The 18,456-nt window shown below is 39.1% G+C and overlaps 2 protein-coding genes across 2 annotated transcripts; one reads left to right on the top strand and one right to left on the bottom strand.

Annotated features, from left to right (window-relative positions):
- The first annotated feature begins 452 nt into the window (after positions 1-452).
- Positions 453-13,242, top strand: myo19 (myosin XIX). The gene is made up of 24 exons (XM_085363378.1): positions 453-682; positions 1,899-2,010; positions 2,504-2,652; positions 2,918-3,031; positions 5,634-5,763; positions 5,850-5,919; positions 6,013-6,115; positions 6,222-6,318; positions 6,462-6,538; positions 7,141-7,231; positions 7,381-7,546; positions 7,772-7,845; positions 7,931-8,052; positions 8,580-8,693; positions 9,436-9,612; positions 9,717-9,854; positions 9,967-10,074; positions 10,188-10,258; positions 10,342-10,415; positions 11,629-11,771; positions 11,961-12,090; positions 12,385-12,470; positions 12,584-12,907; positions 12,985-13,242. Exons 1-24 carry the CDS (start codon positions 623-625, stop codon positions 13,096-13,098), a joined length of 2,844 nt encoding a protein of 947 aa, XP_085219504.1. The 5' UTR covers positions 453-622; the 3' UTR covers positions 13,099-13,242.
- A 2,441-nt stretch (positions 13,243-15,683) lies between these two features.
- Positions 15,684-17,863, bottom strand: znhit3 (zinc finger, HIT-type containing 3). Its single transcript, XM_085363377.1, has 5 exons — positions 17,736-17,863; positions 17,048-17,079; positions 16,866-16,931; positions 16,333-16,410; positions 15,684-16,214 (listed from the first exon to the last, which is right to left on the bottom strand). The coding sequence occupies exons 1-5, from the start codon at positions 17,801-17,803 to the stop codon at positions 16,021-16,023; spliced, it is 438 nt and encodes a 145-aa protein (XP_085219503.1). The 5' UTR covers positions 17,804-17,863; the 3' UTR covers positions 15,684-16,020.
- Between the last annotated feature and the right edge of the window lie 593 nt (positions 17,864-18,456).

The following is an 18,456-nucleotide window of genomic DNA, read 5'->3' as shown; positions in this document are numbered from 1 at the left end:
CCGTATTGGTTCTCTTGACGCATTCAGGGGAACTCGGATTTCTGTCAACTTCCAATGATAACGGCGCAAATATTTTTTGTGCATGTTGAATTAAACGACTGAAAAAAGGTATTTACTTACTATTTGTAAGATTTTAGATTTCACCACCAAAGAGGCTTAGCATCATCGAAATCAAATAAGTAATTTATTGGGCCCTTAATGTGGAAGCATATTGGAGGACGTAACAAGAAAACTATTATAACAATTATAACATCGAATTAGCTGGTCATTAAAAAGTTAATCTTGCTAGGTCATAAATGTCCCAGTTTTAGGGAAACATGTCCCTCATAGAAATCCCAGCCGGTGCTGGATCACAGGTACATCTGGGTCCGTGAATCAACAGGAAGAGGGCGGGAATAAATGCGTGGTTTGGGAGTTCGGGGGCAAGGCGGTCAGACAGACAAGCGGGACAGCAGGCTCGCCGAAGGTTGTCCTTAAGGAATTTTTTTTTACAGTAATGGAAATAAGTTTTAGGTCTGAGAATTAGAATAAAAGACCAACTTAATCAGTACAAAGCAACGCTTTTTGTCAAAGTAGAGTTTCGGCTTACTTTTAAGAGAGACACGAGGGCAGCGGTCAATCAATGAGCTCTGTGGACGACCGACGGGACGTTAGAGAAGGATATAGAAATGGAGGAGCAACGGTGAGTTGGAGCATGAGTATGACCTGTCCACAGTTTTTCTGTTTACGACATTTGCCTTTTTGGTTTGTAAATAAAATAAAATAAATAAATAAATAAATAAATAATATGATTAAAGGTAACTTGACTGGGAGAACATTAACGAGGCTGTACCTGTCCTCAATTTTTGATTGGTTGGATCTAATTTGGACTCTCTTTGGAGTATTTTATTAACACACAAATACCTGAGACTCAATAACATTTCCGTTATGCAGCGTTTATGATGATGATGATGATGAAGATGAAAATAGTGCATGCAGTGTAAGAAATAAACGAAGCTACACTTATAGAAGAATAGCTGCGCATTTTTGTTGTTGACATTAATAACGCAAAAGTATGGTAGCACCAGGGAACGTGACTCGAGATGGTCAAATAGACGTGTTTTGGGCCATTTTTGAACGTGTTTAAGTATATTTCAGAGTGCGATGCCCTGGGCCGGTCAGTGGCTCGTTGTTTGTACACTATGCTTTACATGGAGGTAGTTGCTAGGTTGCAAGTATGTAATGTATATAAACATCATTCGCTAAATTGGCAAATTATTGAATGGCGTTTGGCATGAGCGCGACAGCCAAGGTCTGGAGGTTCTCACAGGTAATGGAAAACTAGAAAAATCACTTTGTCTTCCTATATGTTATGTTTGTAATTATATTTATAGGTTAACTAGCTTAATAAGACAAACATTGCTCTAACAGCGATTTCATGTAGGCTACCTGCTATGAGTCAATGTGTCCAGGGAATTAGTCGTCTAGTAATGGGCATTAAATTAATGCAATTATTTACGTGGTTTAAAAGTAGCCTTGCAGAATGATGGTATGTAGGCTACCTGCTGTTGGATTAAAGCTGTCTGTACACACCTCAGACTGTTGACAGCAGTCAGACAGCCTGCAGGCCCATGCCTTGAGTTAATGGCAAGATAAAGTGGAGACCTAGTTGTCTAGGGGATGTGATTGTATGATTTAATTGAATAATAATATATTTAATATCACTAGCTTCCTTTAGTTCTTTAAAATTGAACCATATTCATTGATAAAATAAGTGTTTTCCCTTATTTTGTTTATTATCTTTCACTTTACTCCGTATGTGGTAATGACTAACCATTTTACATACCTTTGGCATTTACTTAACTTGAGATGTTAAGTAATAGGTGAAGGCATTAATTCAGAAAGTCCATCCTCCTCAGCGGTCCCTTAATGATTCACTGGAGGGAGAAATTCAGGCCTTCCTCATTGATGAAGACCAACTTTACACTTACGATGACCTCACCAAAGTCAACCCAGTGACCCCAGCGACAGGTATCCATCTCTAATGTCTCTATCTTTTAAATCACTTGATAATGTAAATACAATGACGTAATAGGGCATGCTTGTGCCTGCTGGTTGACCTATTTAAATGATTTAACTAAGCTTGAGTTTAGGCAGTGTTTTCCACTGTATGGCAACTTAATCTTGATCTGCAGTGCTGGCAGTGTATTATTTGTCCACATCAAGATAAAATCTGCATGGTTGATAAAATGTTAATGTGTGAATGACTGCTGATGCAGTGTTATACCTTTAGCCTTTTCATTACACCTTTACTTACGTTTTCATTCTTTTTATCTAAGTTTTGATATATAAGTGTAGTCATACTGATCTATTTTGTAGATCATATGTCAAAAAAACCTTGAGGAAACTACATTACAGTACAGATTATTATTTTTAAAACATTGTGTAGGTGCATCTGTAAACATTTGTAACAATGCAAATTTTCCCACTTAATGTCTGATAATATTTGTTCTTTCCCTGACAGTGCTGAAATGCCTGCAGGTCAGGTACAGCATGAAGGTGTTTTACACCCATGCTGGCTGCACCTTGGTGGCTCTTAACCCCTTCCAGCCCATTCCAGACCTCTACTCTCTGGATGTGATGAAGGAGTATCATTATGCTCATCAGCCCCAGGTATTTCAAGCAGCTCCCATTTGTTTTTTATTTTATTTGGCTATCATATGTAGATGTATATTTCTGTAGATTTGTGCTATAATGGGAGAAGATGAATAGTGGTGCCATCAGTGAGTGTTTCAAACCATCCAATGATGCAGACCTACTCAGTGAAACTCAAAAGTACTGCTTTTATTAACATCTGGGAGGTCTTTAAGCTATTGGGTGCTCTGCATGCAGTAAGTATGACCATCCATTTAATAAATCTGGACATTTTTGCCTGCAGGAGTTCAAGCCGCATATCTTTATTGTGGCAGAAGAAGCCTACAGGAATGTTCGGGGCCAGCTGGAGCCGGTGAACCAGTCCTTGGTGGTCAGTGGTGAGAGTGGTGCTGGAAAGGTAAACCAGACACATGCAGCATTAAGCTTAAAGTGCAAGCTAACTGAATAATGAACCAGAATGTCAGCTTACTTGTTACTTTTTGCAACGGTTTGTCCAAAACAGAAGCACTTTGCATGATTTGAATTGCAAATCATTAATAGACGATAGTTAACTGAAAATAGTACGATGACAAGCTGTCATATGTTAAAAATGGCAAATGTTATTGTTTTGTGCAAATGATATGCTCATTTGAATTTGATATCTGCAGCATGTTGGGACAAGGGCAATGACCATCTGTAAATGTGGTGTGATGCCAAAAAATATTGAATGTTAAATTAGATCAGCTGGTAACCGATTATTAACATAACTGGTATTTTAAAATATTGAAAGCACCCCAAAGAGGCTAAGTCTTTCTGAAGAAAACTTTGAGTTCAGAATGATGTTTCTCATCATAAAATTGAGTGAAATCACAATGCAAGGGGCAACTATAAAAATCAGTGTCAAAGCCATCCTATTCAGGCCCTCGGGTATTAAAACCTGAATTAAAAACAGACACGGTTGTGTGGTGAAAATCACTGCATACACTTCTAAAAGTGAGCACTGTTCATTGTTGCTTCCACAAATACCAATTAAGATTGTACAGTGAAAAAACCTGTAATGTTATGTAAATAATATTGAGCAATGACACCAGCTTGTTTAAGAAGGACTGAGGTGAAATGGAAAACTGTCCAGTCAAATCTTACTGGAAAGAGACATTTGTTTTTATTTATATTTTACTTAGCTTAGCAAGTTTTTTGAAAACTGGGTTAAACAGTATCATAAAAAGTTGGCTGCTCAAGTGGGAGTATGAGCCAGTTTACTGTATATGGACTAACCTGATTAGACACTAAGAGCCAGATTTAGTGGCAAAACCCTCTTTTGATGTTTTAAAAGCTGCTGTCGGGATTTACTAAAGAGGTGCAGTGTTAGTTTTGAGACTGAAAGATGTAGACACAAGAACCTTTGCAGCTGGCCTTATTCCAAATGAGTGTAAGAGTTTCGTTTTCAGAGCACAAAATTCTGGGAGGAGAATATTTCAATGAATCACATATATGTGGTTTTTGGAATGAGGGGACAAAGATTATTGGAAAGAGTTTGTCATTAAGACAAAATAAAAAAATCCTTTATAGATCCCACAAGGGAAATCATTGTGTTACAGTGGCAGGATAAAGAAGAAAAACGGTACAGTCTACAATAAATAAACAACATAGTAAAGGTGAAAGAGCCACAGGCGCATACTGTGGGAGGGCAAATCATTTTTATATACACAACAACAAAAACAAAATAAAAATGTGTTTAAGTTGGAGAAGAATAAAAAGTGAGACTGAAATTGTTCAATAGAGTAGTGCAAATAGCATTCATAAATATGTACACTTTAAATCTAAGAAACTGCTGCAACAATGTGTGATGCAGAAATATGTGTGTGTAGTCTCATGCCTGACCGATGTGTTCACCTGTCATGGAAGGAAAAGAAAGAAGAGTTATGGCACAGTTTCACAGGAAACGGCAGAAATGACATGCTGAAGCATTCTGTATGGCAGCGAGGCTGAATTGGTCTGAGGGAAAAGGAACTCTGCTGCCTCAGTAGTGTGTGATTAATTGTCCGTGATGCAGATTAGTTTGTTCTCTTATCCCTCACTGACTCAAACACCTTCAGATTCTGCCCAACAATGCTTCCAGCCTTGTGAATCAGTTTGTTGATCCTGTTGGCCTCTCTGTGACTGATCCTATCCTGCTAGCAGACAATGGCACTTGCTACCACAGACTGGTAGAAGTCTGTCCTATAACTGTGTAACACATATTTCTGCTATAGAGTAATCCAGATATTTTAATGTGGCAGAGTGGAGTTTTAGTGAACTGAACTTACTTTAGAGCAGGGGTGGGGGAACTCCAGGTCTCAGGGGCCGGTGTCCTGCAGGTTTTAGATGTGTCCTTGATCCAACATAGCTGATTTAAATGGCTAAATTACCTCCTCAACATGTCTTGGAAGTTTTCCAGAGGCCTGGCAACTAATCATTTGATTCAAGTTTGTTGACCCAGGGTGATATCTAAAACCTGAAGGACACCAGCCCTTTAGGCCTGGAATTCCCCACCCACAGCCTCACACAGCCTGGAGAATAGAAAAATTGTGTCAAAGTAACATCATCAATAACCGAGTGGCAGCTTAGCATATTGTTAGGTCACCCACAGAACTTTTCACTCCCATCAGCACATTTTTTGCTACTGCAACATGACACAGTTTTTACCCTGTTTATTAGATCTGGCTCTTAGTAATCTGACATCTGTCTGTTTTTATTAATGCCCCCAAAATATTGCTCCTTGTTTACTGCAGTTCATCATACATGCTATAGTCTAGACAACCCAAATTCACCATCCCACAGAAAGTTGTATGCCGGTATCTGCAGTAGTTTGACTGGCATAAACATCTCATGCATTCTTTCCTATCACAGATTTTTATTACTATTGTTTTAAAATTATTTTTAGATTCTCTTTCCACCATGCCCAAAGTTGCTTTTTTGTCACATTTTAATATATGCTTAAAAAAACTCTGCTTGTCTCTTAATGATTTGTTTCTTTGTAGACGTGGACATCTCGCTGCTTGATGAAGTACTATGCCACAGTGGCGTCCGTCTCGGTGGTGAAGAGTCAGGACACAGTGGAGAGGATCGAGAGGAGAGTGCTGGACTCCAACCCTGTAATGGAAGCTTTTGGTAAGAGAAACAGAGGTGTTTCTGTTAATGTGAAAACTGAATCCCATAAACGGTCGCTCATCATCATTAGCATATGTTTCGTTTAGGCAATGCCTGCACGCTCCGGAACAACAACAGCAGTCGTTTCGGAAAATACATTCAGCTACAGCTGGACAGGTATTTACAAACATTACTTGAGGTGGCATCGTCTGAATAGTGTTCTCTCTTACTTTCCCAGATTTGCGGTCAATGTGTCGTTTTTATTTAAAGGTGTCAACTTTTAGTTGGGGCGTCTGTACAGACATATTTACTGGAGAAGACCAGGGTGGCCTGCCAACCAGCTAATGAAAGAAACTTCCACATCTTCTACCAGGCGAGCGAACAGAGCTGCGCTACAGCTCAGAGATGTTTTACTCCAGATATGTAGTAATTCTTTTCAGTATTAACATACATGAACAGCGAGCGATTTAATGTTTCAGATGATGAAAGGGGCCACAGATGAGCAGCGGAAAGAGTGGAAGATGTCACATGACCAAAGTTTTGTTTGGCTGCCAAATTCCGAGAAAACAATTGAAGGTTGGTGTCCTTTTTTTATGTGTATTAAGCAACATGTCTACACTCATTTTTACATTTAATTTCATTTTTAGACCCAGGTCATTTTTGTTTTTTTTGGTAACAGCTATATAATATAAAAAAATTTTTTTTTTAAATTTTTATAGAGGATTGTTTCCATGAGACAGTGGAAGCAATGGTTCATCTGGGCATCAATGCAGAAAGGCAAGGAGAAATATTTAGGGTAAGAAAGGATATCCTCTACTCTGCATTCTTTGCATTCACACTGTTGATTGGATTGGTGGGTAGATGTACTGGACATTTTAAAATGTTATTTAAAGTGCAGTTTGTAATGTAGCTCTCAATGAAGGCCACAGACCAAAATGCATTATTCAAGTAACAAGTGCTGTTAGATCTTCTACCTCAGAGTAAAAGTTGTTGACAAGTATTATGTGATGCATTTTTAATAAACACTTCCTTACTTAGAGCCCACTATAATGTAAGTATAAGTGCTTCTCAGAGGGTGGTCTGGGGTTTGCACCCCTTAGCCACGTCAGTCATATAATCTTGCTGTACTATAATTAAGAAGTGCTTGTCTACAGATGGAGATTCTAAAGCAAAATCTGAGTTTCTGATACTTCCTATCAGGTTAACCTTTGGACCATTAGAAAGTTTTTAAGCCAGTCCACTGAGTCAGTCTGGCTAAATCTGCTGTAGGACATTGGGCGTGGGGTCTCGTGGGTGGTGAGTGGGGATAGCATGTTATCTCAGCTCTTTAACTTTCAGTGGTTTATGTGCAGTGTTTTTTCTTTTCTTCCCTCTCTCTGTTGTTGTAACACGTTACAGATATTAGCAGGAATTCTCCAGTTGGGAAATGTCAGCTTCTCCTCTTCAGCAGATGAATCACAACCTTGTCACCTTGATGCAAAATCTAAAGGTACTGGATATTGTTTTGCTTTTGACATTTGTTATAAAACATTTCCAGATAATGAATGATTAGGTATATATGGTAGTTACATTTCCATGTTTTTTGTTGGATTGAGTAATAAGTTCTATGACATCACCACACCTGTCTCCTGCCTTTAGACTTCTTGCAGAGGGCTGCTGAGCTGCTGTGTGTTCCTGCTGAGGAGCTTCAAACATGTTTAAGAGTAAGAACTCTGAAGGCGGGGAAGCAAAGCGTGCTCAAGCCGTGCTCTCAGGCAGAGTGCAGTGTGAGGAGAGACTGTCTAGCCAAAGTCATTTACGCCCAGTAAGAATCTCCATTTGACCATCAACAACTTCTCAGAGTGCAAAAAAACTGTTGCTAGAATGGATGATGATGTGGGAACATGTTTGTGGAAACTCTGCTGTCGTCAAAGACTTAAATGTTAAACCGTCATGCCGTTTTCTGTTTACAGTAAACATGAATATTGTCTGTTTACAATCATTATAGCATCTCCATGCTTGAAAATAAGTGTGTGACTTTTCCCACCAGGTTATTTGAATGGCTGGTTACATTCATCAACAACAGCATATGTGCTGATAAATCAACGTGGTGCAACTTCATAGGTAAAAGCATTACTTTCTCAGATAGTGCTGAACATGAATTTCCAGCTCTATAGCCAAGCTCACAGAACTCCTCTGTAATCTTCAGGAGTCCTAGATGTGTACGGCTTTGAATGTTTTCAGACCAATAACCTGGAGCAGCTGTGCATCAACTACGCCAATGAGAAACTCCAGCAGCACTTTGTGGCTCATTATCTCAGAGCTCAGCAGGTAGTTTTGTTTCTCTGAAGGTAATCTGTTCAGATTTCTCAGTGGGCTGCTATTTTGAGTGCTCAAGCAGATTTCAGATTTAATCTGTCAACAAACTAAAGCGATTTCAACATCTCCTTTATTAGGCTATGGGATAATAAGATGTTTAAATGCATCTCGAGAAAAGTTTCAGAACTGCTATATTAGACATGAACAGCAGCTAGATCATCAGATTGTTTTTCCTGCAGCATTAATGTCAGTATTTCATTTTACTATTAAATTTGTATGTTCTACATAGATTTTTATCACCATCATCTGATAATGCCTTTCACTACAGTAGGTGGCACTCATAGGGAGCATTTGCTAAGGGTCAAACCAGCTAATGCAAAGAAAGCCTGGCTATGTTGAACTTCTTTTGCAGTGTACTCCTCTGACCTTGGGCTTTCAGGGGGTTCTTCACTTTTCACAAAAGCTCTAGCGATTGAAAAAAGATTAAAATGTCTTGTATGTGAATTTTCTTTCTTTTTTTTAATCACTACTTTTTCCAGGAGGAGTATGTGTCAGAGGGTTTGCAGTGGTCCTTTGTCAAATACCAAGACAATCAAAGTTGCCTCGATCTTTTAGAGGGAAGCCCCATCAGTGTGTTCTCTCTTCTTAATGAGGTATGCTGGCCATTAAGAAACAAACAGAAGGAAATATCGTGCAGACTCAAAAAAAAAAGCAGAAAAAAACAAAATTCCAACATTTTACCAAGCTGGGTTTAATTTTACACCATTTCTTCTCTTGTCTACTTTTATTCTTAAATGTCCTAGTAGTAAATGTGCCAGATAAGCAAAGTGAATACAATTTACTACCATCAGAATACCACCTTTGTGGACATTTCATGACCAGAGGTCTTTTATACCTTGTAGCTTACCTGAATAATTCCAGGTGATATGTATGATAGATGTGTCACTTGCACATAGCTGTCTGATTTTTGGCGATGTTACTGGGGCACTTTCTTGTTAATGTCTTTGATGTCTGTAAATGTGAGGCCTTTGTTGTGGTTTTATTTCTCTGACAGACACCACAAAACACAAATGGAATTTCCAAAATAAATAAACAAATAAATTAAAAAAAATTTTTTTTTTAAAAAGGAGAATGTAAAAAGCCACCAAAATCAGACCTTCAATCATTAGCTTGATTTTGCATTCTAAATAACCTTTCGGTTGGTCTTCACTGAAAGGCAGTATGGGGGTAAAATCAAAAGAAGTGCGACTCGTTTTGATAATCACCTAAACTCCTGAAAACAGTTTTTCTGAATCCTAAAAACACAAGAAATCAGTCTGCATAGTTGTGTAAGGAAGTGTTAACATGTGCAAATTTATCTTACCATGTTTTGTTTTGTGTTTTTACATATTGTAGGAGAGTCGTCTAAATCGAGCCTCGGATGCAAAAATGTTCCGAGTTCGTCTGGAGAAGGAGCTGTGTGACAATGCTAACATCAGCTGGGACAAGTTCAGCAAGGTGCCGCACTTCACTGTGGCCCACTACGCCGGCAAAGTTGGCTATCAGATAGAAGGCATGGCGGAGAAAAACAAGGTGAGAAAAGCTTTCAGCTGTGTCAGAAATAAGCTGAATATGTATTCCTTTACTGCACTTCTGCTTAGATACTGATTTTCATTTATTTATGTATTTATTTTAAGGACCCAGTGCCACCAGAGCTAATTAGCCTGCTTCAAAAGTCCAACAACCAGCTTCTTCACCAGATCTTCAAAGACAATGAAACTGAGAGTCAGATTAAAAAGGGGCCTGGTAAAACCACTGTGGTCTCCAAGTTCAAGGTAGGATCCAGCTCTAGCCTTCATAATCAGGGCAATATAAGCTAGTCACAACCTCTTTTATAGTTTGGAGGCTTTAGTGCTGGCACTGGTAATTGCTAATATCTCATTGTAGAACTCACTGGAGACCCTGATGAAAATCCTCCACTTCACAACTCCTCACTACACTCGCTGCATCAAGCCAAACCCTGAGTGCAAGCCACTGACTTTCAAAAAGGAGGAGGTAGACAGTCTACTCCCATGTTTAATAATCTGTGTTTTAACACCACAAAGACAACACTGACATGTTTGAACAAAAGGCAAAGGTTTCACTTGATCCTTGCTGTTTGTTTTCAGGTTATCATTCAGCTAGAGGCCTGCGGGATTGTGGAGACCATCCATATTAGTGCTGCTGGATTTCCAATAAGGTGAAACTTTATTGGAATATCAGCCTAATGTACCATTTAATTTCTGCTGGATTTTGGTTGACGTCTTGTCTTTTGGTGCACAGGATTCCTTTCCAAAGCTTCCTGCAACGTTACGCACTGATCGCTAAACACATAAAGTTGGGGGGTCACAGTGTTGGTGAGTACAGCTTGTGGTTGAATCCGTTTCTGGTCAGTTTCGCATGTTTCGTGTTTGGGGAAAATAGTGATTTTATCTCCTCTCTTTAGGTCTGCTGGTTTATTCTGCTTTTCCTTCAGTAGCCCTCTTACCCTCTCATGATCCTCAGTACTCTACTCTCCTTGGGAACTTTTTTAACTTGGTGCATTAAAAACAAAATAACAAACAAAATTTGCAACCTTTCCAGGTAAATGCATGCATGACTGTTGGAGCTTGCCTTGCATGTTCCTGCATTTTTTTTTCTCAGTTATTATGTATCAACTGACACTTAGCTTCACTGCTGTGTTCAGCTGTCTTTTTTTTTTTGTTTTTTTTTTTGTAGTTAGTAAAGTATAAGGATGATGGTCAAAAATGGTTTGGGAAATCTCCCAACTTTTTGTCCAGTGTGAACATGGAGTTGACGTTAGATGGATTTTAGTGATCTTGAATATTAATTGTACTTGTTTTAGTGACATTCTTTTACAGCCCACATCATAAATATTGTGATAAAATGTAAAGTGTGTAATTATGTAAATGTGCACAGTGCTTTCTTTTTATTTCTGCATGCTGTGTGAGACTGCAAGGATTTATTAAGGTCAAAAGAACCACCTGTGGATGACATAACACCTGATCTAGACATTAATGTTCCTTAGATCTTACTGGGTCGCGTTAATAGCTGGATTTTGACAGACTGATCCGAAGGTGGATCAGAGTGTTTAAAGAAATGCTTTCGAACCCAGGAGCCTCCTGCTGTGAGGCAGCAGTACTAACCGCTGAGCAATGTGCTTCCAGTAAGCAAGCAGGCTCGCCTTAGTGATTCATCAGTTGGACAAATGCCTAAACAGACTTACAGAGCTGCTGTCAAGTCTGTAACTTCTTAGCACGTGCATGCACAACCTGAATGCTGCAACATGCTGTGTATTATTATAAAAGTTCATATCTCCTCTGTGTTCCTCTCCGTGTGCATGTTAAAAGATTAAAAAATTGGTGTTGAATTCACAGCACAGCGGCTATGGAAGCTGTGCTGTTGATTCAGATGTGTTTGCTCCCTTGCTGTTCTTCACCCGTTACACTTTTTAACCTCACACGCTGTTACTGTGTGATAAACCTCAGTCTCACAGTCTGAGTGCTGCACAACTGTGAACATTACTATATCTTTAGTGGATCACTTAATCTAACTTGTGCTTGCCTTCAGTGTTAGATTTGGAAGCTGACACTTGTCCTCAGCGACATGTGGAGAAGATCCTCAGTGTGGCGTTGAAACACCGCTGTCCGAGTGAAGAGCACAGTACATTGGTGCATTGTGGGAGGACTAAAGTTTTTCTCACACAAGTGATGGTCAGTCATTTAAAATCTGTGTGTTTCATTACAAACAAACAAGCTTATTTATTTTTAGAATTCCTTCAGCTTCTTCTTTTTTTTTTTTGTTGCATTTTGTTTGTTTGCTATGCAGTCTAGTTAGTGGTATAAATGTTCCAGTTTTCTTTTTCTTTTTGAGCACACTGACCTGTCTGACTCGTCTCACAGTTAGATTTACTGGAAGATCAGAGGAAGAAGATCCTGTCTCACTGCGCCTTTACCATTCAGTGCTGTTGGCTACGGTACCAGCGGGGCAGACGACACACCCACCGCCAGTCTGCTACTTTGATCCAAGCAGGTGAACTCATAATGCGCCTGTGAAGTAATGCAAAGTGTGGCCCTGTTCCCGCAGGTTCTCTGCAGGCTTTGACCTGACGGCCGGGCCCACGGTGACCAGCTGCCGGTGTCTGCACACTCTGTATTCAGGCTGTTTATCCCTTTAACGACAGAGCCTATCACAAATAACTACTTCAGCTGTTCAATACACATGTTCTATTATTACTGGTGCTTTATTTATTTATTTATTTATGGTTCTTGTTCTGCAAGAGAAACAAACCTTTAGAATAAGTAACTTGTTTTAAACTGCCTGCAGCGGTGCGGTCTTGGCTAGTCAGGAATCGTGTCCGGAGATGGAACAGAGCAGCTGGAGTCATCCAGAGCACCTGGAGGAAGTGGAGGGTGAGATTATATTTGAACGCTTATCCTCATGTGTTAAGTTTTACTGCTTTTTTTCATTGTGTTAATCTGTAAATAACTTTGCTTTTATTATTATTTTTTACATCTTCTTGCAGTTACTCTTGAAATCCTTGGCTGAAGCAGAACTTGATGACGCAAAGGACCTGGTGGAGGAGGATACACCCGCACTGACTCCTGTCATCAGGGAACGGGGCTCAGTACAGCTCTCCACCATCCCGGAGCCCGTCACGGTGCAAGGGTGGCCCATGGGCCTGGCTCTAGCCTCTGCACCGTCCATGACTGTGTCTTTGACAGCCACAGGCTTCCAGAAGATGATGTCTGTCATTGCCTCCCTCAACTTGCCATCCAGGAGGGGAGAGTACCAGGTGAAGACCAACCAGTACACGGAGGAACTCGCCTCCATAAGGGCTCAGCCCAAGGTGAGGACACAAACACCTTCCAGAAACGTTTTCATTTTGTTCATCTGATGGTCTTCTCTTTCTCGTTTCCTGCACAGGGATCCGTAAAGCTGCACTGTCAGCGATCTCCGCTTCTCTACGCTGACAGGCAGCCGGACCTGAAGACCGACGTGACGGGGTTCAATGAGATCCTGCTAGAGAAAACTCTGTAACCCCTGCCTCAGTGCAAAACGCTTCTTGCAGTGAAGCAGCTGCTTCTCCATAATCTGACATGAAACATGGTATTATTTCATGCTGCCACTGTATATGTAGGTTAAAACACTAATTGCCACGTTTGTTTGTTTTTTGTTTTCTTTTTTTAAACGAAGGTCGAAACTGATCTTACCCTGTCTTACAGGGATGAAGGGAATTATAAAACCTGCATCCTTGTATTTATTTATTTATTGTCATTGTCAAGAACAATGAAATTGCGTTTGGGGCTTCCATACAACCCAAAAAAAAAGAAGAAAATAATAAATACCCCTTAAAACCCAAGTGTACATATTTAACCCAGTGTGACTCCAATGCAATAAGACAATCCTTAGCAATAATGTTCGTAGAAATTCAGACAAAGACCTGAGAAACATGACAAAATACAACAATGCAACCCATTCAATATTATTGTACTGTGAGATATGATATCAGATATGATAGTTATCTATTTAAGAAAGGGGGGGGGGGCAGGAGGGGGAAGAGAATAAAGATATGATATTGCATAATTATTATTTATCAGAAGCGTTTATGTAAGCTGGTGCAGTGCTAAAAATCACCTCCAGTTGCCTTACGGCCCCAGAGATGACAAAATATATATAAATATATCACCTAAAATTCCAAATCTGAGTGAGGAGAGTGGATACAATCCTCAGCTGCATTTAAGATAACGTAACCCCTTCTTTTCATTTCTTTTACAGAAAGAAATGAAGTACCATTCACATTTCTCTGTGAATGGTACTCATGGCCATTGATCAGTGGGCTTTGATCAGTGGTTGTTGATCAATGGTCATGAAAATGTGCATAATTATGATGAAGGAACTGACCTCCCAACCCCATTGTTCCTTCAGTGGGCTGGTTTCAGTCATTATGCAAATGTACTGTTTATAAGATTGGGGAAACCTGCAGTCAGCTGAGACTGAAGAAGTCACTTGGATGAGTGATGAAATGTTTCTCCCACTGAAAACGCTACGTCCAGATGAACAGAATCAACTTTAGAGGATTCTTTTACAGAACTTGCCATGTTTGTCACATGTAGAAAACAGCACATGGTGTAGATGGGATTATGGTGATGCAGGATAAACACTAACTCTTTTTAAAAGAAATCTTTGTAAAGCTCAAAATTTAAGGCATAATCTTGGCACTTTTTTAAAAGAAAAAAAAAATACCAGGGCTGCAGGCTTTTGTCTCCTGATAGATGATCAGAGTATTAGGCCTCGAGACAAGTGCCTTTCTTAGAATCCACGATCAAACCACATATGAGCTGTACATGTATTTATTGGGCTGATTATTTATCTGTGACTTAATTTTTCCAGTCTTCTGTTTCTGATTCTTGTGTAGTTTTGTGGTTGCTGCTAGGAGGAAAATGGTAATCGAGCAAATATTGCACGTTAAGCGAATATTGCACTTCAAAAGCATGCACATTCTTATGTAATCAACAAGATTACACGACAGGGTGTCTACAGGCATGAGCAGGTAAAATGTATTTTATTAATTTTCATTCTTACACCATTTTAATAGCCCAGAATCTTTATCTTGACTGATGAGCAGGCTCTGATATTTTCAGGGTGTCCACCAGTGTAATCGACAGCTTGGTCGTGCATATTTACACTTTGCTGGCCTGAGGCTTCGGGGATTTTTATATTTTTGAGGCAGTTGTTTTTAAGCACCATTAAAATTAGTTAATCATTAGCCTTTTTCTTATTACCCCTGAGCAGCAAAAGGCTGATTGTGTACTGTCATCACCCCACCAGGCAGGCAGCGCGGACATTTAAGTTTGTGAATGCAATAACTGGAGAACAAGGTGATACCATAGGTGTGTTTACTAAAAATGTTGGACAAGTTTGTATGTCAGTGACCTCGACCTCAAGGTCGGAGCAAGTTGTCTGAAAACCTCGTCAACGCGACAAACATGACACAGGATTTTGAAATCGACACTGTAGGTGTGTCTACCATAGAACTGAGAGGAACCATTGGTGGTCGACAGTATTTTAATGAAAACAGGCAAACAAGGGTATTATTGTACAAATACTAAAGTCATATGATCTAAATGTGTTGAGGAAGCAAAAACAGTGGAATAGTGTGCCAGAAATTCTCAATAACTTGAGTAAAAGCACATCAGACACATCCACACTAATACGTTAAGGGTTTATATTGATGAGTATTGAAGAACTTTCAAGGAGCCGTAGACACCCTGCATAACAGAAACTTCACTGATGTGAAAAAGGATGAACCCAGGTTTATTTACATTGCTGCTCTTTGTCTTATGCACGTCAACAAAATATGTCTGAACCACTGTGTGAATTTCATCCAAAGCAATGCAGTACTGTAACATATACCAAAGTCTTTTTACACTACAGTATTTGTGTATGATAAACTTGATTTTTCTTATCACGATCAGCTTTGATATTTAAACTTTGAACAAACACATTAGCAACAATCATAGAAATCATTGGAGCCTCTCACTCCACACTTTTAATTTCAAGAGATTTCCTTTTTTCATTTTATCCACACAAATTTAATGACTTAGATATGCAAACGTGTCCAGGTTATTATCAGAAGTTATAATATGGAATTTGTGTATTTTAACTGTTTTGTTCTTATTTTCTTCCGTTTCTGTCAGTAGTACCACGGTATCCATTGACTTGTATGTTTAAATGTTTTTGTTGAAATGTCAGTTTTAAAATGTTTGGATTTCCAATCATCACTTTCCCCTTGAAGTCTTTACATGTGAAGTCTTGTTAATGGTAACTCTGGGAATTTTTACAGTTTGAAAAAGTTGGGGCTTTTATTTGAACATTATATACATAATGTAGTTTGAAGTCCCAACACAAACTGCAGCAACAACACTACAAAAATATATTTAAAAAAATGAAAGCTGGATTTTACAAGTTGGCATCTTCACTTGATTTTGCATCATTTTCTACAATTTTCAAGCACTGATCAGAAAATTCCATAAACAGCGGCTCCTGCATGGCGGATTTCATTGCATCCTCTTTATGCTCTGCACCATCTATAGAGCACAATAACTGCCTCAGATGAGGATTACAGAGCAGGTCCTTTAGCTCTTTTGACTGGCCTGGAGATAAAGAAAACAGCAGTTACTCTCACACTACTTTGTGTTAACGTGCCATTGCTGTTGCACGAAGCTTTTAATTTCAAGTGCAAAAAATGAAGAAGGGGTGCTGGAGAAATACCTAACATCTGGAGCCTCTGCAGAGGAACTTTGTCAGTGATGTCATCTTCATGCAGAAGATCATCAACACTCCAAGACTCTGCAAAGACATCAAAGAAGGGAAATTCTTTTTAGGTGTTAGGTTTACTCGTAATGCCAGACAGGAGTACTGTCACAGACCGTAGCATGATTTCATTTACTGAAGCTATGCTTAAACGAAACTATTTGGAAACTTTAGGCCAAATATTTATGACAAATGTATAAAATTCATCTTCCCCAAATGATTATATACCTGTGTCTGTGCTGTGGTCACTGTAATGTAAATATTTTTAAAATTCAGATCATCACCTCTAAATACAGTATTAGTTCACAACTCTGACTAAATGAACAAGACTGAAATCTAAAACGGTGCTCAAGAAAAAGCATATCACCCTTTAGATGAGGGCATAATCATGTAATATTCTAAATATGTTTCTTTTAAATGCAGCTGTAATATTACTTATTTAGTAAATAGACCATATAATCCCAGTGCTGATGAGAGGAATGTAACTGTACCTGTGCTCACAGCAGTCTTTGTTTCAGGATTTGAAGGGGCAGGCTTGTCAACAGGAAGGCAGGTATCTGCGAACAGGAAAAAAAACAAAACCACTTATTGATATGATAAGAAACATCTCTTTGGAGTAAAGCCACAGCTCATGTAAAAATGTGAATGAAAATTTTAGAACAAGCTAATTTACCTTTATGCTTTTTGTAACAGCCAAGTGAACAACTGTAAGAGCCAAAACACTCATAAGGATCAAGCACATCAAAGTACTCAACAGTGTTTAACACATTTCACATGTGATTATTCTAAACAGGCATCTTCATTTATTACAAACTTAAAACACACTCTAGAGTCCATCAACGGGAACATGACAACTCTGAGCGGGTAATGTCGATGCCAATCACAGATTGTGACAAACATCATGCCAGCAGGTGGCAGCACTGTCGTCAGCTTGTCTACTGGCGGTACAGCACAAAGAAGAAAAACTGCACTAGCACGATTTGACCTATGTGGGTTACCGTCCCATGTGGTGTACACAGTAATAAAAACAATGTTTTTCTTACTGCTAAGCTAACTGCACACACATTTTGTTAAATGACAATCTGTGAATACAAAATCTTTGATTTTTATTAAGCGGAGTAACAAGTATCGAGTATATTCAGTGAAGTCCAACGTCACAAAAGTAATGTACCTCTTCATTCTCTCGGTAGACAAGCTGCTTATTAGCTTTTTTTTCTTTCTAATTTACAAAAAATCAGATTAAAGAACTGACTACTGTAGTATTTGTTCCCAAAGGTTTATCTGTGGTATTCGTAGCTAAGCAAAACAAATGCTAACTATAGGTTAGCCCGCAAACAAACATTCAGTTAAAGTTTACTTACTATCTTATTTTGCAGGCTGGACATCGGTATTTTGGAGTCCGTTCGCTGCACACACTGCATAACTGCATTTTCTTTTGAGGGAGAGGAATTACTTATGAGGGAAAACAGTCTGTTAGCGTGCGGTATATGAGTCGTAGGCACCAAAAAATGACGCTTTCCGGTTGTTTAGCTGTTCCTTCAAAATAAAGGCATCACAGATTAATTTGACTTTCCGGTAGAAACAAAGTACAAAATAAAATCCAAACACCGGGAAATATCGGGCGTCTTCATGTCCATTTTAAATCTGTCTTCGTTTCATATTTAGACCCAACTCAAACAAAATTCCGCTGCGGATACACATCCTGATTTGATTGCGCGCGCACACACGCACGCAAATACTATTGGATCATTATACTAAAATGTTTATCCGCAATCCGAACAGCAATTGGTGTCTACGAACTGAATTACAGTAATGGCTATTGATGGGCCCAGGTAGATAGTGCTTTATAAGCCAGGCAAAGATGGGGCCAGATGTGTGTCTGCTGAGTAAAATCCCCAAATCATAAAAATGCATTAAAAACATTAATGATATACATGTAATATACACTCTGGGCTACACACAGTTGCGATATAAAAGGATGACATGCCGCCACAGGAAACCAACGTATGTAAACTAATTTTGGGTATATTTTGGGGTAAGATGTCTCCATAGTAACCAACCACCTGTTTCAACATCCTTATT

The sequence above is a fragment of the Diplotaxodon limnothrissa genome, linkage group LG10 (genome assembly GCF_057381915.1).
Source record: "Diplotaxodon limnothrissa isolate DT_005_m linkage group LG10, D_limnothrissa_male_GT1.1, whole genome shotgun sequence".
Lineage (NCBI taxonomy): Eukaryota > Metazoa > Chordata > Actinopteri > Cichliformes > Cichlidae > Diplotaxodon > Diplotaxodon limnothrissa.
This window is presented reverse-complemented; position numbering and strand designations above follow the sequence as displayed.

Bases quoted from the DNA above. Each gene is read 5' to 3' on its own strand.
- myo19 (XM_085363378.1), top strand. From the start codon at position 623: ATGAGCTCTGTGGACGACCGACGGGACGTTAGAGAAGGATATAGAAAT. The intron at 683-1,898 runs GTGAGTTGGAGC...CATCCTCCTCAG, and splicing joins ATAGAAATGGAGGAGCAACG to CGGTCCCTTAATGATTCACT. The intron at 6,319-6,461 runs GTTGGTGTCCTT...AAATTTTTATAG, and splicing joins TTCCGAGAAAACAATTGAAG to AGGATTGTTTCCATGAGACA.
- znhit3 (XM_085363377.1), bottom strand. From the start codon at position 17,803: ATGCAGTTATGCAGTGTGTGCAGCGAACGGACTCCAAAATACCGATGT. The intron at 17,080-17,735 runs GTAAGTAAACTT...TGGCTCTTACAG, and splicing joins CCAGCCTGCAAAATAAGATA to TTGTTCACTTGGCTGTTACA. The intron at 16,215-16,332 runs GTATTTCTCCAG...CTTTATCTCCAG, and splicing joins GCAGAGGCTCCAGATGTTAG to GCCAGTCAAAAGAGCTAAAG.